General features: G+C 33.9%; 1 protein-coding gene across 2 annotated transcripts in view; it reads right to left on the reverse strand.

The window, feature by feature from the left end:
- Positions 1–15,975, reverse strand: part of LOC132165274 (uncharacterized) — a 36,740-nt gene that overhangs the window by 3,018 nt on the left and 17,747 nt on the right. The window contains exons 12-16 of one of the 2 annotated variants that reach the window (XM_059575766.1): positions 15,804–15,891; positions 14,968–15,028; positions 12,798–12,861; positions 9,619–9,736; positions 5,395–5,587 (exon numbers count right to left, since the gene is read on the reverse strand). In XM_059575766.1, coding sequence (XP_059431749.1) covers positions 5,562–5,587; positions 9,619–9,736; positions 12,798–12,861; positions 14,968–15,028; positions 15,804–15,891 — 357 coding nt within the window. In that variant the 3' untranslated portion in view covers positions 5,395–5,561. Of the gene's footprint in view, positions 1–5,394; positions 5,588–9,618; positions 9,737–12,797; positions 12,862–14,967; positions 15,029–15,803; positions 15,892–15,975 lie in introns of those variants that run through there. The other variant, XM_059575767.1, reaches the window with a different exon arrangement.

Consider the following 15,975-nt stretch of genomic DNA (forward strand, 5'->3'; position numbering starts at 1 on the left):
GTGGTTGTGAGTAGCCCAAAGTATAGTTTATGTAAAACCGGGTTGTTAATGTTGATTTTCTTTGTGTTGAATTTTTGGGGGTGTTTGTGACTTGATCTTCTATTTTATTTTTTGGTTCCTATGTTCTTGACTGAGAATAGGGAAGGAGAGAGAACGCGAGAGAGATGCATGAGGGAATGAGAGAGATGAGTGTGTTGCGAGACGAAGAAAGGGATAGGGAGAGAAAAATTATTATACGGTATGAGTTACATGTAACTTTTTATATTTTTATTTTTTCTATGCTTAGGGAGGAGCGTGTTTTAGGGTATATGGTGTTAGTGCTCTTAGACTTATCCTTTTATTTTTATTTTTTTTAATTTCTAATAAATTTAAGAGTTTTATTTGTAACCTATACAAATTTTGATTCATTTTTAATAGACTTAAGTTTTTATATTTTTCCATGCTGTTGAAGGATTCAAGAGATAAAAGACTGTTTTTATTTGTTTTGCTTCTTTTTTTTTTTTCCTTTTCCTTCCTTTTTTTTTTTTTCTTTTTTCATTTAACAATATCAATAGAATTAACCTCAAAAAATTTGACTTCCTTTAGACTTTAATAGCATAACCATAACAACTAAAGTTCGAATTCGCATTAGTGCAAACTACTTGGAAACACACCCATGACAAAAGTCAATTTTTTTTTTTTTTTTTTTTTTTTTTTAAGAACATCTATTCAATCAAAAGAAATTACAACACAAAAAACAAAAACAAGCTAATATGAAAACTCAATCTAGAGAGAGTACTTCTAGCACCTCAATAAATTGGTAGGAGACCAGAAAAGTGAAAGGCACTAGCAAATGCAGCCGATTAAAACTATGGTGCTCAAGGATGGATAAAACCATCTAGAATAATAAAATCCCTAAAAACTTAAATTTTGACAAGTTTCCATAAAAAATTGTAAAGATTTATAAAAAGAACATTAAAAAAAGGGTTTTCTTCAGAGACACAGAGTTTGAGGCCTAACCGGTTTGGGTTACTTTTAAAAACCCAATTCAAACAAACCACTAACATCTCAATGAACTGAAAGGAGACCCAACAAACAGAAAAAAGATACCCTACACAGACACAGAGTCTGAAGTTCATTCAGTTCAAGTTACACAGAGAGCAACAGAGCAGAACATAAAGAAAATACAAGACAAAAAACAGAATATATATATATATAAGTCCAAAAAACATCAACTTCAGAAGAGGAGGCGGAGAGGTTGAGGAGCTCATGCAAGCTCGTGGGGGATACGCGCCAGCGCTTGATGCCAGGGAACACTAGGAAGGGTCAGCGACAGGGTGGAGGAGCGGAGGAAAGCTGCATGCGCGGCGCAGGGCACACCACGCGTCGACGCGTGTGAGGCACTCGCCCAAGAGCAAGATCTACACTCGGGTGCGTGAGCCGTTAAAAAACAATCTCAACATAAAATGTTCTCAATCTCACACCCACACCTACACGAACTTGACAAAATCAATTACACCCTGATGTCTAGTAGAGAATGTTTGAAATTGCATTTGAAAAATATAACTTTTAAATTTAAAAGCATTTTTTTGTTGCAATTTTTAGAGTAAAAAAGTTTTTAAAAAATATGTATAAACTTTTGAAATTTTTACTAAGAGCTTGTTTGAGATTATGTTTGAGAAATAGAGCTTTTAAGTCAAAAAAACTGGAAAACGCTTTTAAGAGCAAGTTTTTATCAAAAGTGTGTTTTGGTTATTTTTTGACCCTTAAAAAAGGCTTTTAATTTTTTTTTACCAAATGGATACGTTTTTATTCAAACGAACTTTTTAAATGTTAAACGCACTTTTAGTATAACATCATACCCTAATGACACACAATATTGTCCACCTTTGGCTCCCTCAAACTAGACTTCCCAGAAGGTCACCTATCTTAATATTACTTTCGTAGAAACACGCTTAACTACATAATTCTAATGGGTTCATGACTATCTTGTTCTCATGAAAGGAGTAAGTATACATATAAGCACATCTCCATCTCCATACCAGGCAATGTGGGACGCCGCAATCACCCCCTCTTAGGACCTAGCGTCCCTGCTGACGACCCTCATGGAATTAGCCAATTCTTGGCGTCCTAGTGAGTGCCTGCTAGCAATCTTCATAGGCTTGTGCATCCTCCCCCCATCTCATGCTAGGTAATGGCTCTGATACCATTTGTAACACCTTACCCCAATAACATACAATATATTACCAGGATTCAAACCTGCGACCTCCTAGCATCCCTCAAGGCGATGTTGGACGTCACAATATTGTTGTGGGAAGGGCTCTACTATGTTGCTGTTGTGTATCTCTAATTCCAAACAATGTGTTCTCCTAGCCTAGTGGTGGCTAGAGAAGAACAGAACCTTGAGAGATGCCAGGAGGTCGTGGGTTCAAATCTTGGTAGGCTCTAAAGAGGCCAATATTGTTGTGGGAGGGGCTCTATTATGTTACGGTTGTGTATCTTTGATTCCAAATAACGCTTTTTAAAATCATGATGGTCATGAACCTATCAGAATTTCGCAGTTAAGCATACTTCTGCAATAGTAGTACTAGGATGGGTGACCTCATGTAAAGTCTAGTTTAAGGGAGCAAAAAACAGATAATATTGTGTATCATTAGAGTAGAACATTACATTTAGACCATTTTAACGCATACTCAAACAAACTCTAAACATGACATCTTTTATTTGACACGAATTTTTAAATATTAAAATTATTTTTTTTCTTTGTTTTATTGATATTCACGAGCTCTTCTTTTAAGACAAAAAAAAAAAACAAAAAAAAAAATGATGTTGAAGAGGTGGTGTTCATTTAGTCAATTTCTGGTCAGAATCTAAAAAATGGTTAAAAATTTAAAATGAAATGAATTAGGGCTCTGTTTGCTAAAGGAAAGCACCTACACAAAAAAAAATGTCTCATTATTACTTTCAAAATCAATCTTAATATTTTTACTTTTTATATCATATTAATTATTTTTTATTATTATTCAAATAAAAAAATTACTACAAATAATTTGTATTTTTCTTTTTACTTTTTTCATACAAAATATTTTTACTCTTCTCTTTTTTTTTTATTATTATTTTTTATTATTATTTTTTTATCACATTAATCAAATCTGCTCCAAATTTAATTTACTTCATTTTTCAATTCTTTTGCAAAACACACAAACTTTTCTCTTTGTTGATTTAGACAAGAGGCAGGTACTCGCTGTCGTTGATTTTGTTAAATGACGTCTGCTTTGCGTGAAATGGGGGGACGGGGGGCTCCTTTTCATTGGAAACCATGCCAGAGTTAAGCTTGCTTCGGAGACCTTCGCTCTTTATTTATTTATTACTATTTACATTTATTTATTTTAAATATATTTAAATTTATAATTTAAAAAAAAAACGATTAAAAGTAACTTAGGTCAATTTGATATTTAGCTTTTTAAATTTGCAAATTTAACTTTAAATAATAATGTTTTTAAAAAGGATTTGGCATGGATGTTAAAAAAAAAAAAAAAAAAAACTATACGATATTGTGTTGTAGTTTTTTCATTGATTCAAATTTAATTTCATTATCTTTTTCTCTAAAAAATTTAGAATTAAATCTACGCCATTTAAAAAATAACAACACTTAAGCCAAATTCAAATGCATTCTTTATCTGTGATTTAAAAATATAATTTTTTATAAGTTCTTAACTACAATATTTTAAAAATGCACTCTCAAATGTATTTTTTTATATCCATTAATGCTAATGTGATTTATTTTAAATAACTTTTAATGTCTATCGCTTAATAAAAATTAAAAAATTTACTTAAAACATGCCAAGCCATATTGGAGGTGATAAATAGACTTAAAATATATATATATATATATATATATATATATATATTCTTTTTAATTTATTAAATAGTTAGAGAGAATAGGGTTGATAAAGAAGTATTTTATTATTATTATTTTTTTAAAAAAAAAATTTCTCATGAAAGTGGGGTAGGTAGGCCCCATTATTGCATCCCATCCCACCACCAATAAATTTAATTTATTTTGTCCTCTTGAGTTTGAGGTGTGATCAAGCAAGGCATTTTTTTTCTTCATTTATATATTTTTGTAAAAAGGTCGAAAAGTACATACAAAGCTATCAGCCTATCACAATGAGATGATGAGCACCCTCGTCCCTCGTTCCTCGCCCACATGCCTATGAAAATTCTATCTACAAAATTGACACATGTTTTTGTCAACACCCATGTAGTCTTAGTCTGGGCCCTGCCCTCTATATTTTTTTTGGATTTTTACAAGTGAAAAGTCGTACAACATTACCAAAATGGTAAATAAAGTAAATAAAGAAAATGTTGTTGGAGACCAGAACATAACAACATGTTTCTAAAGAGAACCTTCTATCTTTTTCTCGTATCTTGGTAACTACATATTTTCATACGGCTTTTACTTTTCTTTTTCTTTTTTTCTTAAAAAAAAAAATTATATATATAATTCATTCCTTTTATAATGTCGATTTTTGTTATTGTAAAACCAAGTTTAAATTTGATACCCATTGATGATGCATTTGATCACAAGTTAACGAACACATGCAAAAGGAGACTTGACGACGGGAAAACTATCTAATTCTTAAGTTAGCAAAGCCAATTGTATGGCACTTAAAAGAAGAGCTAGGGTTTTCTTTGATTATTGTGTATGGTTGTACTTAAAATGGTGAATGGAATCATATGACATTTCCTAACATAGAACATTCACTGGTAGATTATGGCCATAGCCAAATTTGTGCCATTTGAGCCAGGGTAGAATCACGGAGTAGTTGAATAAAGATTATTAGGAAGTAATTATCCTCAATGATACAATCCCGACCTTCTTATAACGGGAGTTACTATCTTTATTTAAGTAGCCATGATGCTAGCATATATGGCCGATTGGGCTATTTGGATTTTATTTTTCATTGTCTTCCCTTTTGGTATGTTCTCTCTGATTATCCTTATTTTTGTTGGCTTTTTGAGATTCTTGTCTATTGTCCGTAGTCACCTTAGGATGGTGTGTAACAAAGATGTTGTTCACTCAAAATCCTTGAACCCTGAAGAAGAGCCTCCTGTCATCTTCATTCCTCTAGAGGTGACTAGCGTGTAAAGGCTCTATCATGCCGAAAAATTGGAGTATGTTTAGTGCCATTATAAGTCTTCACCTGTCGGCTGCATTGATTAAATAGGGTTTCAATAAAATGGTAAAATGCAATGAAAAGAGAACGAGTTTCAAATTTGTTACGCATCAAAGAAACCCAAGTCATATGAGAAAAGTCACCAACAACCATTAAAAACTAACAAGCATCAATTAAAGAAGCTTGTGCGTAACTACCCCAAATATCACAATGAACTAATTGAAAAGGCGATGTCGAAAGAAAACCTACTTTTGATTAGCCATTTGGAAAATGTCAAAAGGTTCAAATTTATTACAGAAAAATGTTGAAACAAAATATGCATAGGGCTATGAGATGGATGACCCATCACCCAATATGCTTATGAGCTGAAAATGATAGTTTCCACCAAGCTCATTGCTGGCTCTAATTGTCATCTCCAAGGAAGGGTCCTGATCAATGATAAGACAATGGTCAGAGAGGAAAAAAAAAAAAGAAGGAATAATACAAGGATATTGTTGAGTCAATTGGCTAACATAAATCAAGTTTGAGACAAGTAAACTGTCCCAATGTGAGAGACAAGTGCACTAGATCCAACATGCAGTTGAACATGTGTTTGAACAATAGAGGATCAAATCAAATATATATCCAAGAAATTTTTTGAAGAAATTCTTTTTTTTTTTTTTTTTTTTTTCTAATTAAGAAATTCAATTAATTAATAGTATTTTGACCATTATTGTGACTAATTATAAAACGACTACGGGTTTGCTTGATAACATTTTTTTAGAAGGTGTTTTTGTATTTTAGTTTAAAAAGTGGTTCGATGTGATATAAACGTGAAAATAATTTTAAATTTTTAACGTGTTTTGTATTTAAAATTGTTATTTTCTTGATAAAAAGGTAAAAAGAAAGAGAAAAAGTATTAAAAGACAAAGGCTTAGCGCATCTCCAAAAGCATACTTAAATCCTTAATAATAGTCAACTCCAGTAAAATAAGCAATTTAATTTTTTTTCATCTAGTGTAAACAGTAAATAGACTTAATTAACTATTTACACTATAAACTTTGTTTATTATTGTTTTATCTTATTTCCTTTCTTTTACTCTCTCCTCCTCTTTCTTTCACACACAAAATAATATTTTTTTTAAAAAATAAATAATAAAATAAAAAATTTGCTATAATGTGTATAAAAAAATAAATAGTTAAAATAAAAATTTGTACTTTTTCATAACTAATTCGTGACGACTAGAAATGCTCTTAAAGAATTTTTAACTTATAAAAAAATTGATTGACAAGGCCTAAAAGTAAGTTGGATTGCTGATGAAATCTATTATCCATTAAATAATTAAAATTTCTTAGATACCATCACGTCAAATATCATTAATAATCATTTCCCTGATGCCATCACGTCATTCACCATCAATTAGACGCGTCATTGGAAAAATTACACTTACTAATTTTATTTTATTTTAGTTATTTCTTAGATATTCAATGATTGCTAGGATTTCATGATTTGCCCGCTTTATATACAATTGAGGGGTAATTATTATTATTTTTCTCATGTACTACAAAATATTTTCACTTTATTTTCATGAACTACTAATTGTAACGCTCAATCTTATAAACTGTCATTTTATGCTCAAAACTTTCCTTCTATTAGTCAAATGCGTTAACTCAGACAGTCAAAATGACAATGCGTTACAGTTTTATAAAGGCAAAATGACGATAAATTGTAATTCATAAGGACAAAGTGATAAATAGACCATCTGAGTTAACGCTTTTGACTAATGGATTGAGGGTTTTAAACACAAAATTGTAGTTTATGGGATCGGGTGTCACCGTTGGTAGTTTATGAAAAAAAAGTGCAAAAATATTGTAATTAATGAGAAAAAAGGTAATTACTCCTAAAATTTAATAAACTTTTGGCTGTGGATATTCTCAAACTTAAAAGGTTTATTTTCGCAGCAACATTTGTAGTTTTTTCAATTGTTTGTATTTAATTTTAAATTTTTTAATAAAAAAGAAAGTAAAATTAAAAGAAAAAATCTTGTATATATGTATATATTTTTAATAGGACGTAAGCTAGATTTAGTCGAAAATGATTTGACAATAACATTAACAATAAAGAAAGGGGGTGGTTAGGAAAAAGTAGGTTTCAATGAATGCTCAGAACGCGGACCATTTATAACGGTGTAGACCCAACCAACTACCACCTGGGCCCGACCAACAACAACATAAATATAAATATAAAAACATCAAGAGCCGAAGAATTACTTTCTGATTAAATATAAATATAAATAAATATAAAGACATAGAATAGGAAAAATAAATAAAAGGACAAAACAGAGGCTTCCTTTCGTCTGTTGTTGTACCTAACCCAATCCTAAAGCTATAAGCCTTTAATAAGGCTGTCTTTCCCTTCTCCCGATCCCCCAAATTCGGGAAGATAGAGTCTAGAAAGAAAAAAAAGTCAATAAACGTGGATGTCATAGAAAAACCAATAGATATTCTCGCAAGCTACCAATTTCTTCAACTTCGCTTGTTTTCTTGGTTAAAGTCCGGCCGGCAAAACAGGTACATGGCAGGTACCCGTTTATACTGTACATATTTTTTTTATAATAAGATTTTAGATCTAAAATCTAATTATAAAAAAAAAAATGCACAAAATAAACGGGTACCTACCATGTACCTGTTTTGCCAGCCCTAAATTTAAAGAGCTTAATTTATTCAATTTCTTTGATTTTTTATTATAATTATTGTCAATAAATAATTCTCCAAACAAATAACCCAAAACACAAAAACAATGTTTAATCTTACGCCACATCAAAATACTTTTAAACCAAAAAAACAAAAAACGCCCTCTAAAATACATTAGCAAACATAACTTTTTAGTCGAAAATATTTTCCGTCAAATAGCATTTTACATCCAAACAAAAGCAATCTTAGTTTCTATTTAACCCACAAGGCACAAGCTACCATGAAAGCTGACAGACAACACTTTCTTATCCCAATTTCATAGTACCCTAATCAGAAGGGAGCAGCTACTGATGATGATCAACTTAAATCCACTCACAGCTATGGTATCCAACACTCTGAATTCATTTTCTAATGCAACATTTCAGGGCCATATCCTACTGAAATGTGAGTTTCCAGTGTCCTCACCATTAATTTGTAAAATTATAATATCACCGCAAAAAACCGTCGAGTTTTCTTTTCTTCCGATTCGTTCTCCCGGTTCAATTTAAGCTGGAAAAAGCAGAGGAACCACCCCCTCTCCTACCCAAATGACCAATCCTCCAAATAATTGTGAGTGTGTTTCCTCCAAGACAGACAAATTTAAGCATGTTGCTTGTATGTTCAACGGCTTTAGGACTAAGAGTTGGGAGGTGAAAAGGCTAGGGATTACAGAACAATGTCTTTAGGGTTTGCAGTTTGAATTTGGTTTGGAAAAGATGGTCTGAAAGACAAAGATGGGGGTGTTCCTGAAAGAATTAAGTTCCAGGGTTTGTTTCTATGGTTAATTGGTGGCTAAAAGGCCAGGGAATACGATGGGGCTTCAGGAATTTAATAGGCTAATGAAAGGGATCCTGATTAGGGCTTGCAGAGGGGGAAGAGAAGGCTGTAACTTCAACCTGTAAATGTAAGCAGTAGTCTTGAGCAGTGCAATGAAGAGTGGTGCGAACAGAGAGGTTAGGGAAAGAGAAGGAAAAGGGAAAGAAAGAGATCTTCAAACCCTAGACTGTAGTAGACCTTTCTTAATATGACCACCAGTGTTCCAAAACCAACTCCCAATTTGGCTGGTAAAATAAATCAAAAGCCATATACAAAATCCCAATAATTAATTAGGCTTACATACAAACAACATAAGACCAACGGGCGGAAATTACAAAAACACTTTTTGATTTGTAAACTCATTAAAAGCTAAATTTAGACTACAGAAACCTAAGAATCTATAATGAACACTTCTTTGTTGGCCAAAAGACCTTTAGATGTTATGCAATGCACAGATGCTGCATCAATACATTAATGTATCAAGAAAGAATTCGTCGGATATGAATTAGAAGAGTGAACAGTGTTGTTTGAGTAACGTATATAATCCATCAAGTCTTGGTACCCTATTATTCTACATGATCGATCGCTTAGCAGGTATGATGGGACTTTTCTTTTGTTTTCTCATCTTTTGGTGAACTATTTTATGACTTCCAAGCCAGTGTATCTAAGAATTTACCAGACCCCAAGCCATTTTGAGAATAAATTGTTATACAATTAGTTATTTGGGTGCATAATGACCTTAATGACAACCAAAAAAAAATTGATCAGTATTTTTTACATGAATTCATGGTGGTCTCGATCATTAAAGATATTTTCTTTGTGCTGTGGTTACATCCATCATACCACTAAAAGAGAGAAAAATAGAAGAAAACAAAAAGACAAGGGCCACATCCATAAATGTATATCACAGAAAGTGCACTACATATTAGTACCTCTAGTTGGACGGCAAACATGATTTAGCTTACGAGCATGATCCTCACTATGATGCTGGGTCCGGCATGAATATCCATACCAGCAATCTTCCCTTTTTGATGCATCTGATGGTAAAAGCTGCGTTGAGACACAAAATACCCATATCAAAATAAATACTAATGACAATTGGAGGGCACTTTTCAAATCTAACAACTGATCACAATTTATATACCATCTGGTTATACCTTCAAATGATTATAATGTGTTCTTGAGTATGTTTATTTAGATGTTTGGGGACAAGTGGCAGTATCTTCAAATGGAAGTGCGTATTATTTTGTTAGTTTAATTGATAATTTTTTGAAAAAATGTTTTGAGTTTATTTTATGAAGCACAAGTTGGAGGTTGCACAATCTGAAGTAGTGGAAGGCGCAAGTAGAAAATCATACTAAAAGAAAAGTGAATATTTCAGATTTTATAATGGATCCTTGTATAGGGACGCCGAATTTTTGGAGTTGTATAAAACCGGGGGGAGGCATTACTCGTCTTTTTACAGAAGGGACTCCACAGTAGAACAAAGTTGCTGAAAGGATGAAGAGAACATTGCAAAACAAGTGAGATGCATGAGTTTGAATGCAGGATTACCAAATATTTTATGGGCTGAAGTAGTTAATTATGCATGCTTCACCACCAAACGATCTCTATTAGCAGCAATTGATTTCAAGGTTTTAGAAGTAGAGAATCGTTGAAATTAGATTCAAAGTCAAGAACATGCATATTTCTTGGTTTTGAGACTAGATTTATGGGCTATAGCATATAGGATCCGCTTTTAAAGAAACATTTTAGTAGAAATGTGGTATTGAAGGGTCAACTAATAACCAAAAAGGGAAACAAGTCGTGGAGGTGGTGTTTGACGATCAATGTACACCCATGGATGAAAGTGATGATGACAGTTTTCTAAAGTCTTAGTATCAAGAAGAGCCTTATACTTTAGCTAAAAGCAAAGAGACGAGATTGAAAAGCACAAGGGAAGTATGAATTTGAGAATATAGTCTCTTTTGCTTTAGTAGCTGGTAGTGATGATCCATCGTGTGTTCAAAATGCTATGCCGAAAGAGGTGGAGTCACTACATAAAAGGAAAACTTGAGAGTTAGAAAAATTGCGACTATAGGGTGCAAATAGATCTACTGGAAACCAAAGTTAGCTGAGAAAGATTTGTGGCCAAAGGGATAGGTAGAGAAACGTTGTGTTATGACTAAACGATGTCCTATACACAAATTCACGAGATGCTTGAACTTGAGTGGTACTTGTAGATTGTAATTGCCCCTAGACGCTTTGGCAGAGACAACTTGAGGAAATTCACATCGTCAACTTGCACAGAATGAAATCCAAGGCGGAGATTTTGTTACTTTTTGGCTCTAATTCTGCCACTTAAGTATTTCAGTGGTTGACTTTTGTCTTAAACCAACCGCTGATAAACTCTCTCAATCCCTACATATAAATTGTCTTTGGTGGAGAGAGTGGTGTGTCATTTTTTCTTGTTGCCGCACCGCACGAAGAAAAGAGCAATGCATAGCCCTTTTGTTTCTTGGTTTGACGTGCCACTAAAAAGAAGATTGAAGCTGAGAGCTATGTGACAAAGAGAAACAGAGCTGTCGTTTGTCCCAGCAAAAGAGAAGTTTGTACTTTTGTCTTTTATTTTATTTTCTCCTTCGGGAAAGAATCTCTATTATATGAGAGTGAGATTTTGTTGTATCTAGTTCTTTTTTTCTTTTTCTTTTTTCAATCTTTAGTTAGTGAATTGTTTCATGATCGCTTATGGCTTGTGGACGTACCTCATATTGCAAGAACAATGTAAATTTTGATTCTCTTGTGTGTGATTGTTTTGTCTTTTTCATCATAATTGTGAACTTTTGCACAACACTACTTCAAACCGGCCTTTTCTATTCCTTTTTTTTCCTTGGGAAAATCCTTTACAAGTATGGAATGTTTTGGTGAAGGCTCAAACTGCATTGGGATGACTCAAGATTCACATTTCTTGTGTGGTTGCATTTTCTATTTCACAAGCCCAAACAAGTAGAATAGAACTGTTAATTAAGGGCGTGGCTCAAGAATTGGAAGTATAAGGTTTGTCTTTGACAACTAATGGATGTGATTTTATGACATTCACAAGTGTCCACGTGCGTAGGGATAAACCTACAAGCTATAAAAAAAGGGCATATTTCAAATTTTGCTTGAATTAGTAGAGGCAAATTGGACTGTATCTTTACTTACATTTGAGTGTATATAAGGCTCTTAAATCTATCCATAGAGCCTTAATAATCATAAAGACCCGTCATTGTACATAAATTCATAATTTAAAGGCGTCGATATTTAGAATACTAAGGCTCCGTTATGTTTTTCGTATTTTCGGGTGTTTGGTGCGACAGTAAATAATAGTCATCGAAAAATATTTTTTGTTTGCCCAAAAAAACCTCTTTAATTTTTTAGAAAATGGTTTCCATTTTTGGAAACCCTAAGCCATTTTTCGAGTTTGAGCATCTTATTCTCAAATCGACAGACCTAGTTAGGACGTCTCTAGGACCCGACCGGAACATTGCGGAGATTCTGTTGGGACCCCGCCAGAACCTGACCGGACACCGGTGGGACCCGGTCAAGACCCGCCTAGACCTTGCAAGGACTCGGTCGAGACCTTTCCGAGAATTGACTGGGACAGTGCCTAGGACTTGATTGGGACACCATCGGGACTTGACCGGAAACTGGCAGGGACCTAACCGGGACCTAGTCGGGACCCAGTCGGGACCCAATTGGGGCACGGCCAAGACCTAGTCGGGACATTTTCGTAATTTAAAGTTTAATATGATTGAATGAAAAAACCTATGAAAAAAAATATATTGTGATTTTTCATACGCGCCAAACACCAGAAAATATTTTTTAGGAGAACATTTTTCACGAAAATAGTTTCCGACGAAAAATATTTTACATCAAAACAAACGGAGCCGAAATGTTGAAAGCACAAATATCATATGGGGTAAACAGAAGATTGGGTAGGGAGCAAGATAAAAACTAGTAAGTTTATAGTTTATACCGTTGAATATACCGTCTGAAATATGAATGTTAAATGCCTAACAAGCTCTCAACAAAAAATCATATCTAGCATTAGAAACTTGATTTTATTTCCCGTCAAGTTGAAGAAACTTACATGCTTGGGCATGGAAATCCGAAACCAATACAAGAGGAATGAGACCAAGTTGTCAAAGCAATCACTGCATCCAAAATAAATATTCACATCAAGAGTCTGGCATTTTATGGGGGCAGAAATCACGAACCCAACATTCCAATGCAGCCACAAGTTTAAGTCAATGGCAGAGCTTATTCTATAGTATTAATGAATATTGTTTGGATCACAATTTGAAAGGAATTACATGAGCTCCAGAACAAGATACAGCTAAAAAACTATTTAAATGTTTTATATTAATTATGAGCATAAAAAAAGGACCGTGATTTTTTGTTGGAGGTCTTCATGACACTGATTCCAAATCAGAAGGTATTCAATTTGGTTACATTTATAAACTAAGAGAAACTTTGATGCAGGTTTAAAGAAGATTTTAGTTATTTCTTCCTTTCTTCTTTCTTCTTTCAAAGATTAATTCTAAGAAATGCTATAGGCTAAACTTATTAGTTTAAATCAGTTTTTAAACTAATCTTTGGTTAAAAAAATAATTATCAAAGACTTATATAATTCGTAGTTACTTTAATAGTTCGTAAAATCGAGTCAATCTTATAATCCAATTCTGAAGAGCCACCACTGATCCTAGGTAGGATCCCATTTTCAACAATTTCAAGGCACAAAACACTGTAATGTTTCAACAAAGTAGGTTTGGTAAAGTTTTGGTGTTTTGGGTTTCAAATAAAGTAACAATTGAGAATTTATTTGGTGGGGCCACATTTGAAAAAAAAAAGTTGTATGTGGGGTACACAAAAGAAAATCAGTTTTGTAAAGTTTTGAAGATTGATTTTGAAAACAAAAATTAAAAATTGCTTTTACAAAATAAAGAAAAAAAAGGGCTACTGCTCCACGCTGACAGCACCACCTTGAAGGTAATCTGGTGGCCCTAGCGGCCACACAAGGCGGCCATATTTGTGTAGCAGCCGATAGAGTTGGCAAAATGGGTTGGCTGGTGGGGGTCAGGTCGGCATGCTTGACCCAAGCGCGACCTGTTTAATCCGTTTTGACTTGAACACGACTCGTTTAACACTTTTGACTCATTTCAACATGAATATATATATATAATTTCATAAACGGGTCAAGTGAGTCAACTTGTTTATGGCAACCCTAACCCCATAATTTCGTGTCGGGTTCATGGGTCGTGTGAAAAATCGTCAGCCCTGGCAGCTAAAGCTGAGCCGCCATTTCTATCTAGCAACCACTACAAGCTACTAGATCTGTCAAGAGGCCACTGCGGGACTGCAAGATCAATCTGGCAGCAACCGTGAAACCGCCAGATCTGTTTAGCGGCGACCATGGTTGATGTGGGGCCTGCCAAATATGTTTGGCGACTGCCGCTAGACTACCAGATTTGTCTGGTGGCTGCTGCAAGGCCGCCCTACTGTGGCGGCCACCAGCACCATGCCAGCTTTTTCTTTTGAAATTTTTGTACAAGTAATCAACAACCTCTCCATCTGAAAAAATTATATATAGACACACACACAGAGACATGTCCTTTCCCAGTGAAAGCATGTTGGGAGGTGAATGACAGGAAGCTCACCGGAAAGCTGAACGTCAACACAAAACCTCGCAGGACATGGACTGGCTTTGAGTTAGCCTTTGTCAAACTGTACTGTAAAAGTGGGCATTCTGATTTTTTTCTTTTACCAGGGAAAGATTTAAATCTGACTGCCATTAGCTTCTTGTTAACAAGGACAAATATAATTTTTTTTTTTTTGATAAGTAATGTTGTATAAATCAAAAGAACAGAGAGGCGCAACCCTAGTACATAAGAACAAATAAAATTTACTACAGTGGAGTACGCTTGAGTAGCAAACATCTGTAAAGCATAATTAGCACAGCTTTCTTACAGTGTACAACTATATTTGAAAGACATACACCTTTCTGGACCATGCTGAAGTAAACAAAAAAGAATACTGTAAAATTTTGCTCATTGCTTTAGAAATACTGGAACACCATTGAAGCATAGAAACAACATAGAATCATATTATCAGGTCTACTACAAAGACAAAGAAAATTCAGGCCTCCAGTTCAGCCCCATGGAAATTTGTGATGAGTTCATAGATGAATTCAACAATAAGCAACTACAGGCAGAGACTTAATTCATTCACCAAGAATGGCTCAGATGCAAAATAAAACTTACTTGCAAATATGTGTTGCAGCAGAAATCATCTCGGCGTGTATCAGTGGCATCCTTGTTCGATCTGCCAAGAGAACAAAATTACCTCTAAATTAGAACAAGGTACCAGTTTAAGTGAATTAAATTATGTCCGATCTCTATGATAACCAGAAGAACATAGAAGAAATTACTTATATTCGAGTAAAACCCAGGTCTACATATGATGAACATTTAAAAAATAATAATAATAACAAACCGCAAGTATTTATACCTAGAGGACCTACAAATAGTGCCAAGTGTAAAATAAAGAAGCATCAGTAATCTGTGCATTGCAATGATTCAGTAAATGGTGAGAAAATCAAGGAACATTGGGATATGACCTAAGCCCAAGAGCTAGTATCACATAGAAATGTATAATGATCTATTATTTCCCCACCTTTTTTTTATAAACTTCATTCCACTCTGAATCTTGGGTATAATTTTCTTGGCCAGAAACCCCAAGAAATAAAATACCAGAATCATAGCATGCTTCAACATACACAAAACTAGCAGGAATTTTTGAAGCCTACTCTTTCAATAATAAATGAGAAAACAAAGAATGCATGAGTAAGGTTGATCAGCTGCTCACGAGCATCAAAACTTACAAATACCCATAATGGGTAGAAAATTTAGAAACATAGTCTTCCATTAATGGTAGGGTGAGAAGAGAAACAATGCACAGCGAAAGCTGATGAACTACCCGCTAGCATCAAAACCAACATGATATATTTGAGCATCATGATTAAAAAATCCAAATTTCAGAACCTAACAAACTCCATTCTTCAGCCATTGAACTAAAAGTTAAGAATTTATCAACTTGCCAATTTCTCTGTTGTTCAACTTCACAACCCAATCTGAGATAACATCCTGCAATGTTTTGCCCATCTGTATGATACACCTCTCTGTGATCTAAGGAACCACTAAGATGTTAGTCGTATCAAAACATTTATCAACTAGAAAAATAATTTAATATTTTGGTGCAGAGAAACCCAT

The sequence above is a fragment of the Corylus avellana genome, chromosome ca11, assembly GCF_901000735.1.
Source record: "Corylus avellana chromosome ca11, CavTom2PMs-1.0".
Taxonomy (NCBI): Eukaryota; Viridiplantae; Streptophyta; class Magnoliopsida; order Fagales; family Betulaceae; genus Corylus; species Corylus avellana.